This window comes from Bufo bufo, chromosome 6, assembly GCF_905171765.1.
Source record: "Bufo bufo chromosome 6, aBufBuf1.1, whole genome shotgun sequence".
Taxonomy (NCBI): domain Eukaryota; kingdom Metazoa; phylum Chordata; class Amphibia; order Anura; family Bufonidae; genus Bufo; species Bufo bufo.
Window position 1 is genome coordinate 196,009,646 of NC_053394.1, and position 12,532 is coordinate 196,022,177.

Sequence of the window (12,532 nt, forward strand, 5' to 3'; positions counted from 1 at the left end):
CAGCAAGCAGTACATAGTTTTCTTGGAGAATACTTTTTTTTTTTTTACTTGCTACATACAAACATTATCATCACTTGATGTCCCCAATGGCGCTCACAACAAGTTCCCCTACTAGTAGGTCTTTGGAGTGTGAGAGAAAACCAGTACACAAAGGAAAGCCATGCAAACACGAGGAGAACATACAAACTCCATGCAGATGTTGGCCAGATTCAAACCTAAGACCCTAGTGTTGAAAATCACCAGTGCTAACCACTGAGCCACCGTACTGCCCAGTTAAATATTACATGTCTTATGTAGATACAGAGAGTAGGCATAGAAACTTAATGGACTTATGTCTTTTTTCATCTTTTCGACTGTCCCAATCCATAATGTATGATTATCATGAGCTGAACATTAAAAGTAGCCTGGTGTTAATTTTTTTTATTTTTGTTTGTGTCCTAGATTCTGCTTTTCTTGCTAGAGAGAGAGCAAAAGCTGATGCTGAATATTATGCTGCTTACAAGCTTGCAGAATCTAATAAGGTGAGACATTAAAGCATACCTATGGTTTCAGATGAATTTTCAGAGTAAGCTGTTGTGTGTACATGAGAAATAACATATCTGACTATTAGATCACCCTTAAACCTCACATAAATCTCAGGTGTCCGATTTTCTGGGAGAACCAGATTCTGATGATGGTAAAGTTTTTTTCAGATGCCAATTCTGAATCCTCAGAAGACGGTTCTGGGAAACGCAGCGCAGTGTGCCCTTCCCCCTCCTCCCCAGTATTAAAATCATTGGTGGCGCAGTGCGCCCCCTCCCCTCAACCCCCCAGTATTAAAATCATTGGTGGTGCAGTGCGCCCCCTCAACCCCCCAGTATTAAAATCATTGGTGGCAGTTGCCACAGGGTCTCCTTCCCTCTTCCTCATTGGTGGTGCAGTGGCAGCTTCTGATCGGAGCCCCAGCAGTGTAATCCTGGGGCTCCAATCGGTTACCATGGCAGCCAGGACGCTACTGAAGCCCTGGCTGCCATGGTAAGCTATCTGCTGCTGTGTGCACAAAGCACAGGGCAGCAGGGATAGTGTGAAGTCTTATTCACCCTAATAGAGCTCTGTTAGAGTGAATAGGACAAGGGATTAAAAGATCAGTTTCTAGCCCCTAAGAGGGGATAGTTATTAAATAAAAAGTAAAAAAACACCAAAATATTAAGTATAAATCACCCCCTTAACCAATTTTACCTATAAAATATATAAACAATAAATAAACATAACATATCGCCACATCCGAAAAGTCCAAACTATTAAAATATTTTTAAAAAAAAGGTCCTATGCGGTGAACACTGTAACAGAAAAAAAAAATAAAGACTGCGAGATTCACAATTTTTTTTCTGTCACCTTGTCCCCCAAAAATAGGATCGGACTGTTCTATTATGGGCCGGACGTTCCATAAAATGCGGAATGCTCGCAGCTTTTTTTTTTATATATATTTTTTTCGCATGGTATCGAGTATCGCAATACTTTAATATATCAAAACCGAATCAAAATTTTGGTATCGAAACAACCCTACTCCCAAGATTGACGCCCCAATCGCAAACATATCTAAGAAAACTTCCCTCCCTTTTGAAGACATGAGTCTTTGAGGAGCCAATGGATAAAAAAATTAGGGTCTTCTTAAACGAGCATGGGAGACAAACACTGCTATGCTAAGACCCAGTATAGTGGCTGCTTGCACTTCCAGATCGTTATCTGTCTGGCTATCTAAGTTGAAAGAACACTTGGTGGCGGGTACCCCCAGAGAAGAAATCCTAGCCTCTATACCCATACTGAAGCAGGCCTCAAATTTCCTGTCTGACACCTCTGCGGATCTTGTAAAACTCTCTGCCAGATCTTCAGCCTTCTCAAATGCCACCTGTAGAGCAATATGGCTCAGGTCGTGGTCTAGGGACGCTAGCTCCAAAAATCGCTTATGCTCCATACCTCGTAAAGGAGATGAGCTGTTCGGTCCAGTATTAGATGATGATCTTGACAAGGCATCGGATAAGATGAAAGGCTTTCGTTCAGACTCTAGATTTTATCAGCAAAGGCGTTCCTTTCGAAACCAAAGGAGAACCAGAACAGACAAAAGAAAAGAGGGTTCGGGAAGATGTCAGCCCTCTAGAGGAAAAGAGAGAGGGTTTTCTGTTTACTCCAGAAAGTTCCTCAAAGCTTTCACAATGGCGACAAATCTCAGGTAGGAGGCAGATTAAGAATGTTCACCTCGGTCTGGGAAAATATTTCCACTTCCCCTTGGGTACTAAGTACTATAAGGGAAGGCTACAAACTGGAATTCACCACTCCTCCTCCAAATACTTACACATACAACAAACCTTTACTTCACAGGGAAAAACAGTTGATTTTAGAATCGGAAATTCATTCTCTTCTGCAAAAGCGAGTACTAATCCCGGTTCCAAAAGATTCGGAAGGAGAAGGATTTTATTCTCCGATCTTTTTAGTCCAGAAACCAAACAAATCTTACAGGTTAATAATAAATCTAAAGAGGGTAAACAAAAACATAACATTCAAAATGGAGACGATCAGGTCTACAGTAAATCTTTTCACTCGCGACTATTAGATTGTAACCCTGGATCTCTCCAATGCATATTACCATGTGCCCATCCACAAAGACTTTTAGAAATTTCTCATAATTGTGATATTTCTGCGGGGTCAGAAGCGACCCTTCCAATTCCAAGCCCTTCCCTTCAGGTTATTCTCGGCCCCAAAAATCTTCTCAAAGATTGTGGCTGAGGTGACAGAAACATCATGATCCTGCTAGGCCATCTAACTTCCATTTCAGCAGTCAGGTGGGCACAATACCACACAAGAACGCTACAGGCTTTTCTTCTAAAAGTCTTGGATGGAAATCAAAACTCACTAGACAAAAAAGTAAAAATTCCTTTAAAAGTACAACAGTCTCTCTCTTTTAGTGGAAGATCAGAAAGAATCTTCAGCGAGAGTTTATTGGTGACATACAAATCAAGTCGTTATAACCACCGATGCCACAGTCAGGGGTGGGGGGACCACACCAAAGATCAAGTGGTGCAAGGAATCTGGAGTCAAGATTGCAGCAGCATCCTCCAACTTAAGAGTTGGCAGTTCTCAAAGTACTTCTTTCTCTGTAGTTGACCATAACATCCCAGCATGTAAAAATTCTGTCCGACAACTCCACCACCGTGGACAAGGAGGGACAAAGAGCAAAGCGCCGGGGCAACTTTCAGGAAGAATCTTTTTCATTAACCGCTGTTCATCTGAAAGGCAGGGAAACTTAGTGGCAGATTTCCTCAGCAGAGAAACTTTGAGAGAAGGAGAATGGTCACTAGATCCCAACATGTTCAAATAAATATCAGAAAAATTGGGTACCCCAATAGAGGACCTTTTTGTGAACCGAAAAAACAGACCGGTAGAAAAGTTCTGTTCTCTCTCTCAATTTGGGATAACCTCTGATGGTAGACGCTCTATCTTCTCCATGGCCAGAAGGCCTACTTTACTCCTTTCCACCTTTCAGCTTAATTTCAAGGATACTAATGAAAGCAATAGAGGAGAAAGCGCAATGGATACTGATTGCACCCTTCTGGCCGAAAAGATCCTGGTTTCCTCTCCTATTCGATCTCGTGACAGGGGAGTTTTGGCAAGTGTCAAGTCCAAGCGTATCCCAATTACATCTAACAGCTTGGAGACTGAACAACTTATCTTAGAACGGAAGGGTCTGAGCCACTGATTTCCACTCTTATTAAGTAAAAAGGACATGACTTCCGAAATCTATTTAAGGACTTGGAAAGCCTGTTTAAAGTTTGCGGGGGATAGATGGTATCAAAGCCCGGATCCTGATATACTTATGTACACCTTATATTAGATTTTCTCCAGTCAAGTTTTGATAAAGGACTCAGACCAAGTACCCTCAAGGTTCAAGTATCTGCATTAACCCCTTTAGGACACAGCCTTATTTCACCTTAAGGACCAGGCCATTTTTTGCAAATCTGACCAGTGTCACTTTAAGTGGTGATAACTTTAAAACGCTTTGAATTATCCAGGCCATTCTGAGATTGTTTTTTCGTCACATATTGTACTTCATGACACTGGTAAAATGAAGTAAAAAAAATGCATATTTATTTATAAAAAAAAACAAACACCTCCAAAAATAGTTATTACTTTACATTCCCCATATGTCTACTTAATGTTTGGATCATTTTGGGAATGATATTTTATATTTTGGGGATGTTACAAGGCTTAGAAATTTAGACGCAAATCTTGAAATTTTTCAGAAATATTTAAAAACCCAATTTTTAGGGACCAGTTCAGGTCTGAAGTCACTTTGTGAGGCTTACATAATAGAAACCACCCCAAAATGACCCCATTCTAGAAACTACACCCCTCAAGCTATTCAAAACTGATTTTTACAAACATCGTTAACCCTTTAGGTGTTCCACCTAAAGTTAATGGCAAATGGAGATAAAATTTCAGAATTTAGATTTTTGGGCAAATTTTCCATTTTAACCACTTGCCATCTGGGCCATTTGCCCCCTTCCTGACCAGGCCTAATTTTGCAAAACTGACATATATCTCACTTTATGTGGTAATAACTTTGGAACGCCTTTACTTATCCAAGTCATGCAGAGATTGTTTTTTTCGTGACACATTGTACTTCATGATAGTCATAAATTTGAGTCAATATATTTCACCTTTATTTATGAAAAAATCCCAAATTTACAAAAAATTTAGAAAAATTCACAATTTTCTAAATTTCAATTTCTCTGCTTTTAAAACAAAGTGATACCTCATAAAATATTTATTACTTAACATTCCCCATATGTCTACTTTATGTTGGCATCATTTTGGAAATATCATTTTATTTTTTTAGGACGTTAAAAGGCTTAGAAGTTTAGAAGCAATTCTTCAAATTTTTAAGAAAATTGCCAAAACCCACTTTTTAAGGACCAGTTCAGGTCTGAAGTCACTTTGTGGGGCCTACATAGGGGATACCCCCATAAATGACCCCATTGTAGAAACTACACCCCTCAAGTTACTTAAAACCGATTTTACAAACTTTGTTAACCCTTTAGGCGTTCCACAAGAATTAAAGGAAAATGGAGATCAAATTTTTAAATTTCACTTTTTTGGCAGATTTTCCATTTTAATCCAATTTTTTTCTTTAACACATCGATGGTTAACAGCCAAATAAAACTTAATATTTATTACCCAGATTCTGCGGTTTACAGAAACACCCCACATGTGGTCATAAACTGCTGTATGGGCACAGGGCAGGGCGCGGAAGTAAAGGAACTCCACATTGTTTTTAGATGCCATGTCCCATTTGAAGCCCCCTGATGCACCCTTAAAGTAGAAACTCCCAAGAAGTGATCCCATTTTGGAAACTAGGGGATAAGGTGCCAGTTTTATTGCTACTATTTTTGGGTACATATGATTTTTTGATCATTCATTATAACACTTTATGGGGCAAGGTGACCAAAAAATTGGTTGTTTTAGCACAGTTTATATTTATTTATTTTTACAGCGTTCATCTGAGGGGTTCAGTCAAGTGACATTTTTATAGAGCAGATTGTCACGGACGTGGCGATACCTAATATGTATACTTTTTCTTATTTATTAAAGTTTTACACAATAATAGCATTTTTGAAACAAAAAAATTATGTTTTAATGTGTCCATGTTCTGAGAGCTATAGTTTTTTTAATTTTTTTAGAGATTTTCTTATGTACGGGTCATGTGATATTTTTATAGAGCTGGTTTTTACGGACGCGGCAATACCAAATATGTCTATTTTATTTTATTTTTTCTATTTTTAACATTTTTTTTTTTTTATTCCTTACTTGGGGAATTTTTTTTTACATGTGAAACCTTTTTTTATTTTATTTTTTCAACACTTTATTTTTATTTTTTTATTTTACACTTTTCGTCCCCCCATAAGGTCATACAAGACCTCTGGGGGACATTTACTTAACTTTTTCTTTTTTTTTTTCCCACTGATTTCTCCTGTAACTGGGGCTGACATAGTAGCCCCAGTTACAGGAGAAATGCACCCCCCAGAGAGGCTGTACAGCACTATACTGTGCTGTACAGCCTCAGTGCAGGGCTGATCGAGGTCTGTGAAAGACCTCACACAGCTCCTGCACTCTCCGGTCCCGGCAGTCAAATGACCGCCGGGCCAGAACAGGAAGCGCTCGGTGTGTATCCAGAAGGCAGGGATACACCTGGGCACTGTCCCTGCCTTCTGTCTGGGTTGCCCTGCTGTCACTGACAGCGGGCAACCCGATCAGCAGCTGCACGATTAGCGTGCAGCTGCAGTTTCTGAACGGACGTTCTGGAACGTCTATTCAGAAATAGAGAACCACCTCCCGGACGTTTATATCCTATGGGCGGACGGGAGGTGGTTAATCCATTTTTTCCAGTAACAAAGCAAGGGTTAACAGCCAAACAAAACTCAATATTTATTTCCCCGATTCTGTAGTTTGCAGAAACACCCCATATGTGGCCGTAAACGACTGTATGGGCACACAGTAGGGCATAGAGGGAAAGGTGCACCGTGTTGTTTTTGGAAGGCAGATTTTGCTGGATTGGTTTATTTACACCATGTCCCATTTTAAGCCCCCCTGATGCACCCCTAGAGTAGAAACTCCATAAAAGTTACACCATCTAAGAAACTACACCCCTCAAGGTATTCAAAACAAATTTTACAAATTTTGTTAACCCTTTAGGTGTTGCACAAGAGTTATTGGCAAATTTTCCATCTCCATTTGCCAAAAAATTTAAATCCTCAAATTTCATTTTAATCCATTTTTTCCAGTAACAAAGCAAGGGTTAACAGCCAAACAAATTGCTGTATTTATTGCCCCGAATCTGTAGTTTGCAGAAACACCCAATATGTGGCCGTAAACTACTGTACGGGCACACAGTAGGGCATAGAGGGAAAGGTGCGCTGTATGGTTTTTGGAAGGCAGATTTTGCTGGACTGGTTTATTTACACCATGTCCCATTTGAAACCCCCCTGATGCACCCATAGAGTAGAAACTCCATAAAAGTGACCCCATTTTGGAAACCAGGGGATAAGGTGGCAGTTTTGTTAGGACTATTTTTAGGGTACATATGGTTTTTGGTTTATCTATATTACATTTTTGTGAGGCAAGGTTACCAGAAATAGAAATTCTGAAATTTCATCTCCATTTGCCAAAAGCTCTTGTCGAACACCTAAAGGGTTAACGACGTTTGTAAAATCAGTTTTGAATACCTTGAGGGGTGTAGTTTCTTAGATGAGTTTGCTTTTATGAAGTTTTTACTATAGGGGTGCATCAGGGGGCTTCAAATGGGACATGATGTAAATAAACCAGTCCAGCAAAATCTGCCTTCCAAAAACCGTATGGCATTTCTTTCCTGCAGTATGAGGGTAATAAATATTAAGTTTTGTTTGGCTGTTAACCCTTGCTTTGTTAGTGGAAAAAAACGGATTAACATGGAAAATTTTACAAAAAAATTGCTTTTTTGGCACCGTTATTATTTTTTACCGTGTTCATCTGAAGGGTTGGGGGGGTATTTTTATAGAGCAGATTCTTACGGAGGCGGCGATATCTAATATTTTAACTTTTTATTTATTTATGTTTTACACTATATTATCTTTTTATAAAGAAAAAAAAAATTTTGTATCTACATAGTCTGAGTCAATTTTTTATTTTTTTTGTTTTTAGCCGATTATCTTATGTTGGGGCTAATTTTTTGCAGGATGAGAGAACGGTTTTATTGGCGCTATTTTGGGGCATATGACTTTTTGATCGCTTGCTATTACAATTTTTGTGATGTAAGGTGACAAAAAATATATTTTTTTTTTTAACCGTGTTCATCTGAGGGGTTAGGGGGGGTATTTTTATAGAGCAGATTCTTACGGACGCGGCGATGCCTAATAAGTCTACTTTTTTTATTTATTTTAGTTTCACTAAATAATATTTTTGAAAATTTTTGTCACATTGAGTAGTGGTGTCCTTCCGTATCCCCCTCCTGTGACACACTCTGCACCTTTTTTGGGTCCGTCCCTTCTCTCCAGTATGGGGGACCACACCTGGAAAGTGTTGGCCAGGGACGATCCGGGCGCCTCCAGTTCCCGAGGTACTCCGGCCTGCTCTTTCCCGGTCCGAAAAGATCAGGGCCTTGAGGACTGCCTCATAGAACTTAAGGAATATCCCTGTGTTGCCAACGCTCCGGGACAGCACAAAAGAGTTGTACAAGGCAACCTGCACCAAGTAGACCACAACTTTTTGGTACCCATGCCCGTGTTTTGCGCATGGCATTATATGGCTTGAGGACTTGATCAGAGAGATCAACTCCTCCCATATACCGATTGTAGTCAACGATACAATCGGGCTTGAGGACCGTTGCCGCGGTACCTCGCACAGGGACAGGGGTGATGCCATTACCATGAATTGTGGACAGTACAAGGACATCCCTCTTGTCCTTATATCTGACCAGCAACAGGTTTCCAGTGGTAAGGGCACGGGTCTCACCCCTGGGGATAGGTACCTGGAGAGGGTGGGCAGGGAGGCTGCATTGATTTTTCCGCACGGTCCCACAAGCGGACGTGAATCTGGCGGCCAGGGACTGGAACAAGGGGATACTAGTATAAAAGTTATCCACGTACACAGGTGGTAACCCTTATCTAGCAGTGGGTGCATAAGGTCCCACACAAGTTTCCCGCTAACACCCAGAGTAGGGGGACATTCTGGGGGTTGAATACGGGAATCTCGCCCCTCATACACACGAAACTTGTAAGTGTACCCTGAGGTACTCTTACAAAGTTTGTACAGCTTTACGCCATACCTCGCCCGCTTTGAGGGAACATACTGGCGGAAAATGAGTCTCCCCTTGAACGCAATGAGAGACTCCTCAACCGCGACCTCCCTTCCAGGTACATAGGCCTGTACAAATTTGAATAATGCAGGCATTTCCGGATGGCCTCAAACCGGGAGCGTGTCATGGCCGTAATGTAAAGTGGGGTCTGGAAGAGGATGTCCCCACTCCAGTAATGCCTGACACTAGGTTTCTTGACTAGGCCCATATGCAGCACGAGGCCCCAAAATGTCCTCATCTCGGCTGCACTGACCGGCCTCCAGCCACCGGGCCTTGCCAAAAAGGAGCCCGGGTGTTGGGCGTACAGGTTTGTCTGCTCCACCATTAGATTTACCAGTTGGTCACTGAAAAAATGACTAAAGTCATATTCAGTGAAGCCCACTGTAGAAATCTGGATTCCTGGTTGGCCTACAAAATCAGGAATCACGGGCTCATATTGCTCTGGGGTACACCAGACAAGTTCACCGGCAGGGGGCTCCGGTGGATTTAACTGGTGGGCCAGTAAACTAGTACGAGCCCCAGAGCTGCTCGTACTAGGGTGGGCCACAGGGTCTCTATCATGGCGTTCCCCTTGCTCCGCCTGGCGGCATCTCCGACGCGGATGACAACAGGAAAGTGGAGTCATCCTCGTCCTCACTGGGACTCTCAGACTCGGAGGCAAGCTGGGCGTATGCCTCCTCGGCCGAGAACATCCGGCGGGCCATAGGGGAGTGTGTGTGTGTGCGTGTAAATCTTTATTCAGTATGCGTGTGTGTGGGGGCACGGATGTTCGCGTACTTATCCCTAAAACTAACAGAAAAAAAAGAGTAACTAAGAAAAGGGGAAAAAAATGCAAAACCGCTGATCAACCGTCCGAAGTTGATCAGCGGTGGGGTGTGCGATGCGCTAAGAGTGCCGGCCACAGTCATCGTACGCACAAAAAATAAAATAAAATGCTTGCGACAAAAAAAAGTTGAGGGGGGTCAGGGGGGCAAGCTGCAGCACCCCTGGGGGGGGTCTAGGGTCACACAGCGGTGCTGTGGACCCCAGACACCCGATTTAGGTTGATGCAATCAGAAACTTTATTTTTTTTTTACTTCCACTAACTTTCCCTTTATTATATCCCTGCCTAACCCAACCTTTCCCTAGCCTTTCCCTAAGTACCTGAACAGATGGGGTGTGCTGGGGAACAGATCGGGTGCTGGGCACAGATGGGGTCATGCTGGCTGAGATCCGACACGTGCAGGCAGTGCTCTTCTCGGCTCCCGGACACAAACGGAGGAGGAGAGGAGCGCTGCTAGGATTTGAACCTCCCGCCGCCTGTCCACCTACCAATCAGAGGCGATCCTGAGAGGTGATGTCATCATCACCTCTCACGATTGCAGGATGGTGATTGGTGGTGTATTATCACACCACCGATCACCATCCTGTTCCAGGTTATCGGGTCCCCAGAGACCCGAATAACCCGGAAACGCAGCAAACCGCAGGTCTGAATTGACCTGCGGTTTGCTGCGATCGCTGACATGCGGGGGTCACAGGACCCCCCGGCGCATTTAGCCAAGGTGCCTGCTCAATGATTTGAGCAGGCACTGTGTTCCGATCACCGCCCGCCGGGCGGCGGTGATCGGAACTATACATGACGTACCGGTACGTCATGTGTCCTTAAGTACCAGGACAACATGCCGTACCGGTACGTCATGTGTCCTGAAGAGGTTAACGAACTTCCTGGAAATAAAGTTAGCAGACCTGCCTCTGATAAAACTGTTCCTGAAAGGCACAGCAAGACAGTTTGTTTTTTCATTCTTCCATCCCTCCTTGGGATTTAAACCTTGTGCTTGAAGTTCTAATGGATGCACCCTTCGAACCTTTACAGGACATTCCACTGAAACTTTTAACATACAAAACCACCTTTTTATTGGCAATCACATCATCCAGAAGAGTGAGGGAGATCCAAGCTTTTTCCTGTGGATCTCCTTATCAGAGTTTTGAATGACTATCATTATCAGGCATACCCCTATGTTTCTTCCTAAAGTCATATCCAGGATTCATCACCAGCAGGCGGTATCCTTACCATCCTTTTGCCCGAATCCCTCTTCAGAAGCAGATAAAAAAAAAAATCTAATCTGTATGTAAGACGCTGCATATTAACTTACCTGGAAGCCTCTAAAGAATTCAGGAACTCTGATCACCTTCTTCTTTAATATCAAGGCCATCATAAGGGTTCAGCAGCAAGCAAGGGTACCATCACAAGATAAATAAGAAGTAGTATTGAGTTTTGTTACCTTCAAAAGAACTCCCCCTGTGGGGATAAAGGCTCACTCTACCCTTGCAGTATCAGCCTCCTGGGCGGAGAATGCCTCTGCGTCAGTGGAACAAATATGCAGGGCAGCCAGTGAGCAAACCCAAACACTTTCTTCAAACGTTATAAGTTGGATCTGCTCCATAACTATGTATCTTTTGGCAGAAAAGTATTATCTGCGGTAGTCCCACCCTAAAGTTTTTTTTCTCTGTTAATCCTCCTCTGAGTGCTGTTTTGGAGGCGCCGGGAAAAGGGTTAATTACCCTTACCGGTAATTGGATTTTCCAATCGCCTTTCCAGCGGCACTGGAGTTTCCCAACCCTTTTTTTTCTATGTGGCATGACTTATGTGATAATGTATTTGTTTTGGTATATCAATACACTTTATTTGCATTAGTAATGAGTCCTATGTCAATAACTGAAGCGGGTAAAGGGAAGGGGGCCTTTTAACCCCTTAGTGACCAAGCCTGTTTGGGCCTTTATGAACAAGCGTTTTTCTTCCTTTTTTCATGGTCTCGTTCCAAGAGCTATAACTTTTGTATTTTTTCGTCTATATAGCTTTATGAGGGCTTGTTTTTTACGGGACAAGTTGTAGTTTTTAATGGCGCCATTTTGGGGTACACATAACTTTCTGATTAACTTTTATTAACTCTTTCTGGGAGGGAGATGGGGAAAAATAGCAATACTGCCACTGCGTTTTTACATTATAAATTTTATGGCGTTCATTTTTCGGTACAAATAACATAATATCTTTATTCTCTGGGTCAGTACGATTACAGTGATACTAAATACTTATCATTTTGTTTACGTTTTACTACTTTTTTTGCAATAAAACCCCTTTTATTACCAAAAAAAATGATTTTGCATTGCCACTTCACAAGACCCATAACTTTTTTTTTATTTTTTATATGGAATTGTGTGAAGGCTTGATTTTTGAAAGACGACTTGTATTTTTCATTGGTATGATTTTGGAGTAAATGCCGCTTTTTGATCGCTTGTTATTACGTTTTTTTCGGTGGAAACTAAGAATAAATTTGAAATTCTGTCTTTTTTTTTTTTACGGCATTCACCATAGGGGATAATTTATGTAATATTTATGTAGTCCCGGTCGGTACGGACGCGGCAATACCAAACATATGGGGGATATTTTCTTTTTGCAATTTTTTTCATTGAAAAGCGTATTTTCAATGGAAAAAAAAGCATTTTTTTTTATTTTATGGATTTTTTTTATTTAATAAATGTGTATTTTTTTCTATTTTTTTTACTACTTAATAGTCCCACAAGGGGACTATAATATACAGTATTTTGATTGCTTTTAAAATGTAATGCATTATCTCTATAATGCATTGCATTTCAATAGCGATGCTATTCAAACATTGACCAGCAGGCTGC

The 12,532-nt window shown here is 41.6% G+C and overlaps 1 protein-coding gene across 5 annotated transcripts in view; it reads left to right on the forward strand.

The window, feature by feature from the left end:
- LOC121005185 (erlin-1-like) overlaps nt 1-12,532 on the forward strand; it is a 343,035-nt gene that overhangs the window by 279,584 nt on the left and 50,919 nt on the right. For 4 of the 5 annotated variants that reach the window (XM_040437766.1, XM_040437767.1, XM_040437768.1 and 1 more), the window contains one exon: nt 442-521. The exons of the other annotated variant lie outside the window; for it this stretch is intronic. In XM_040437766.1, the coding sequence (XP_040293700.1) occupies nt 442-521 (80 nt within the window). The remainder of the gene's footprint in view (nt 1-441; nt 522-12,532) is intronic. 5 annotated transcript variants of the gene reach the window in all.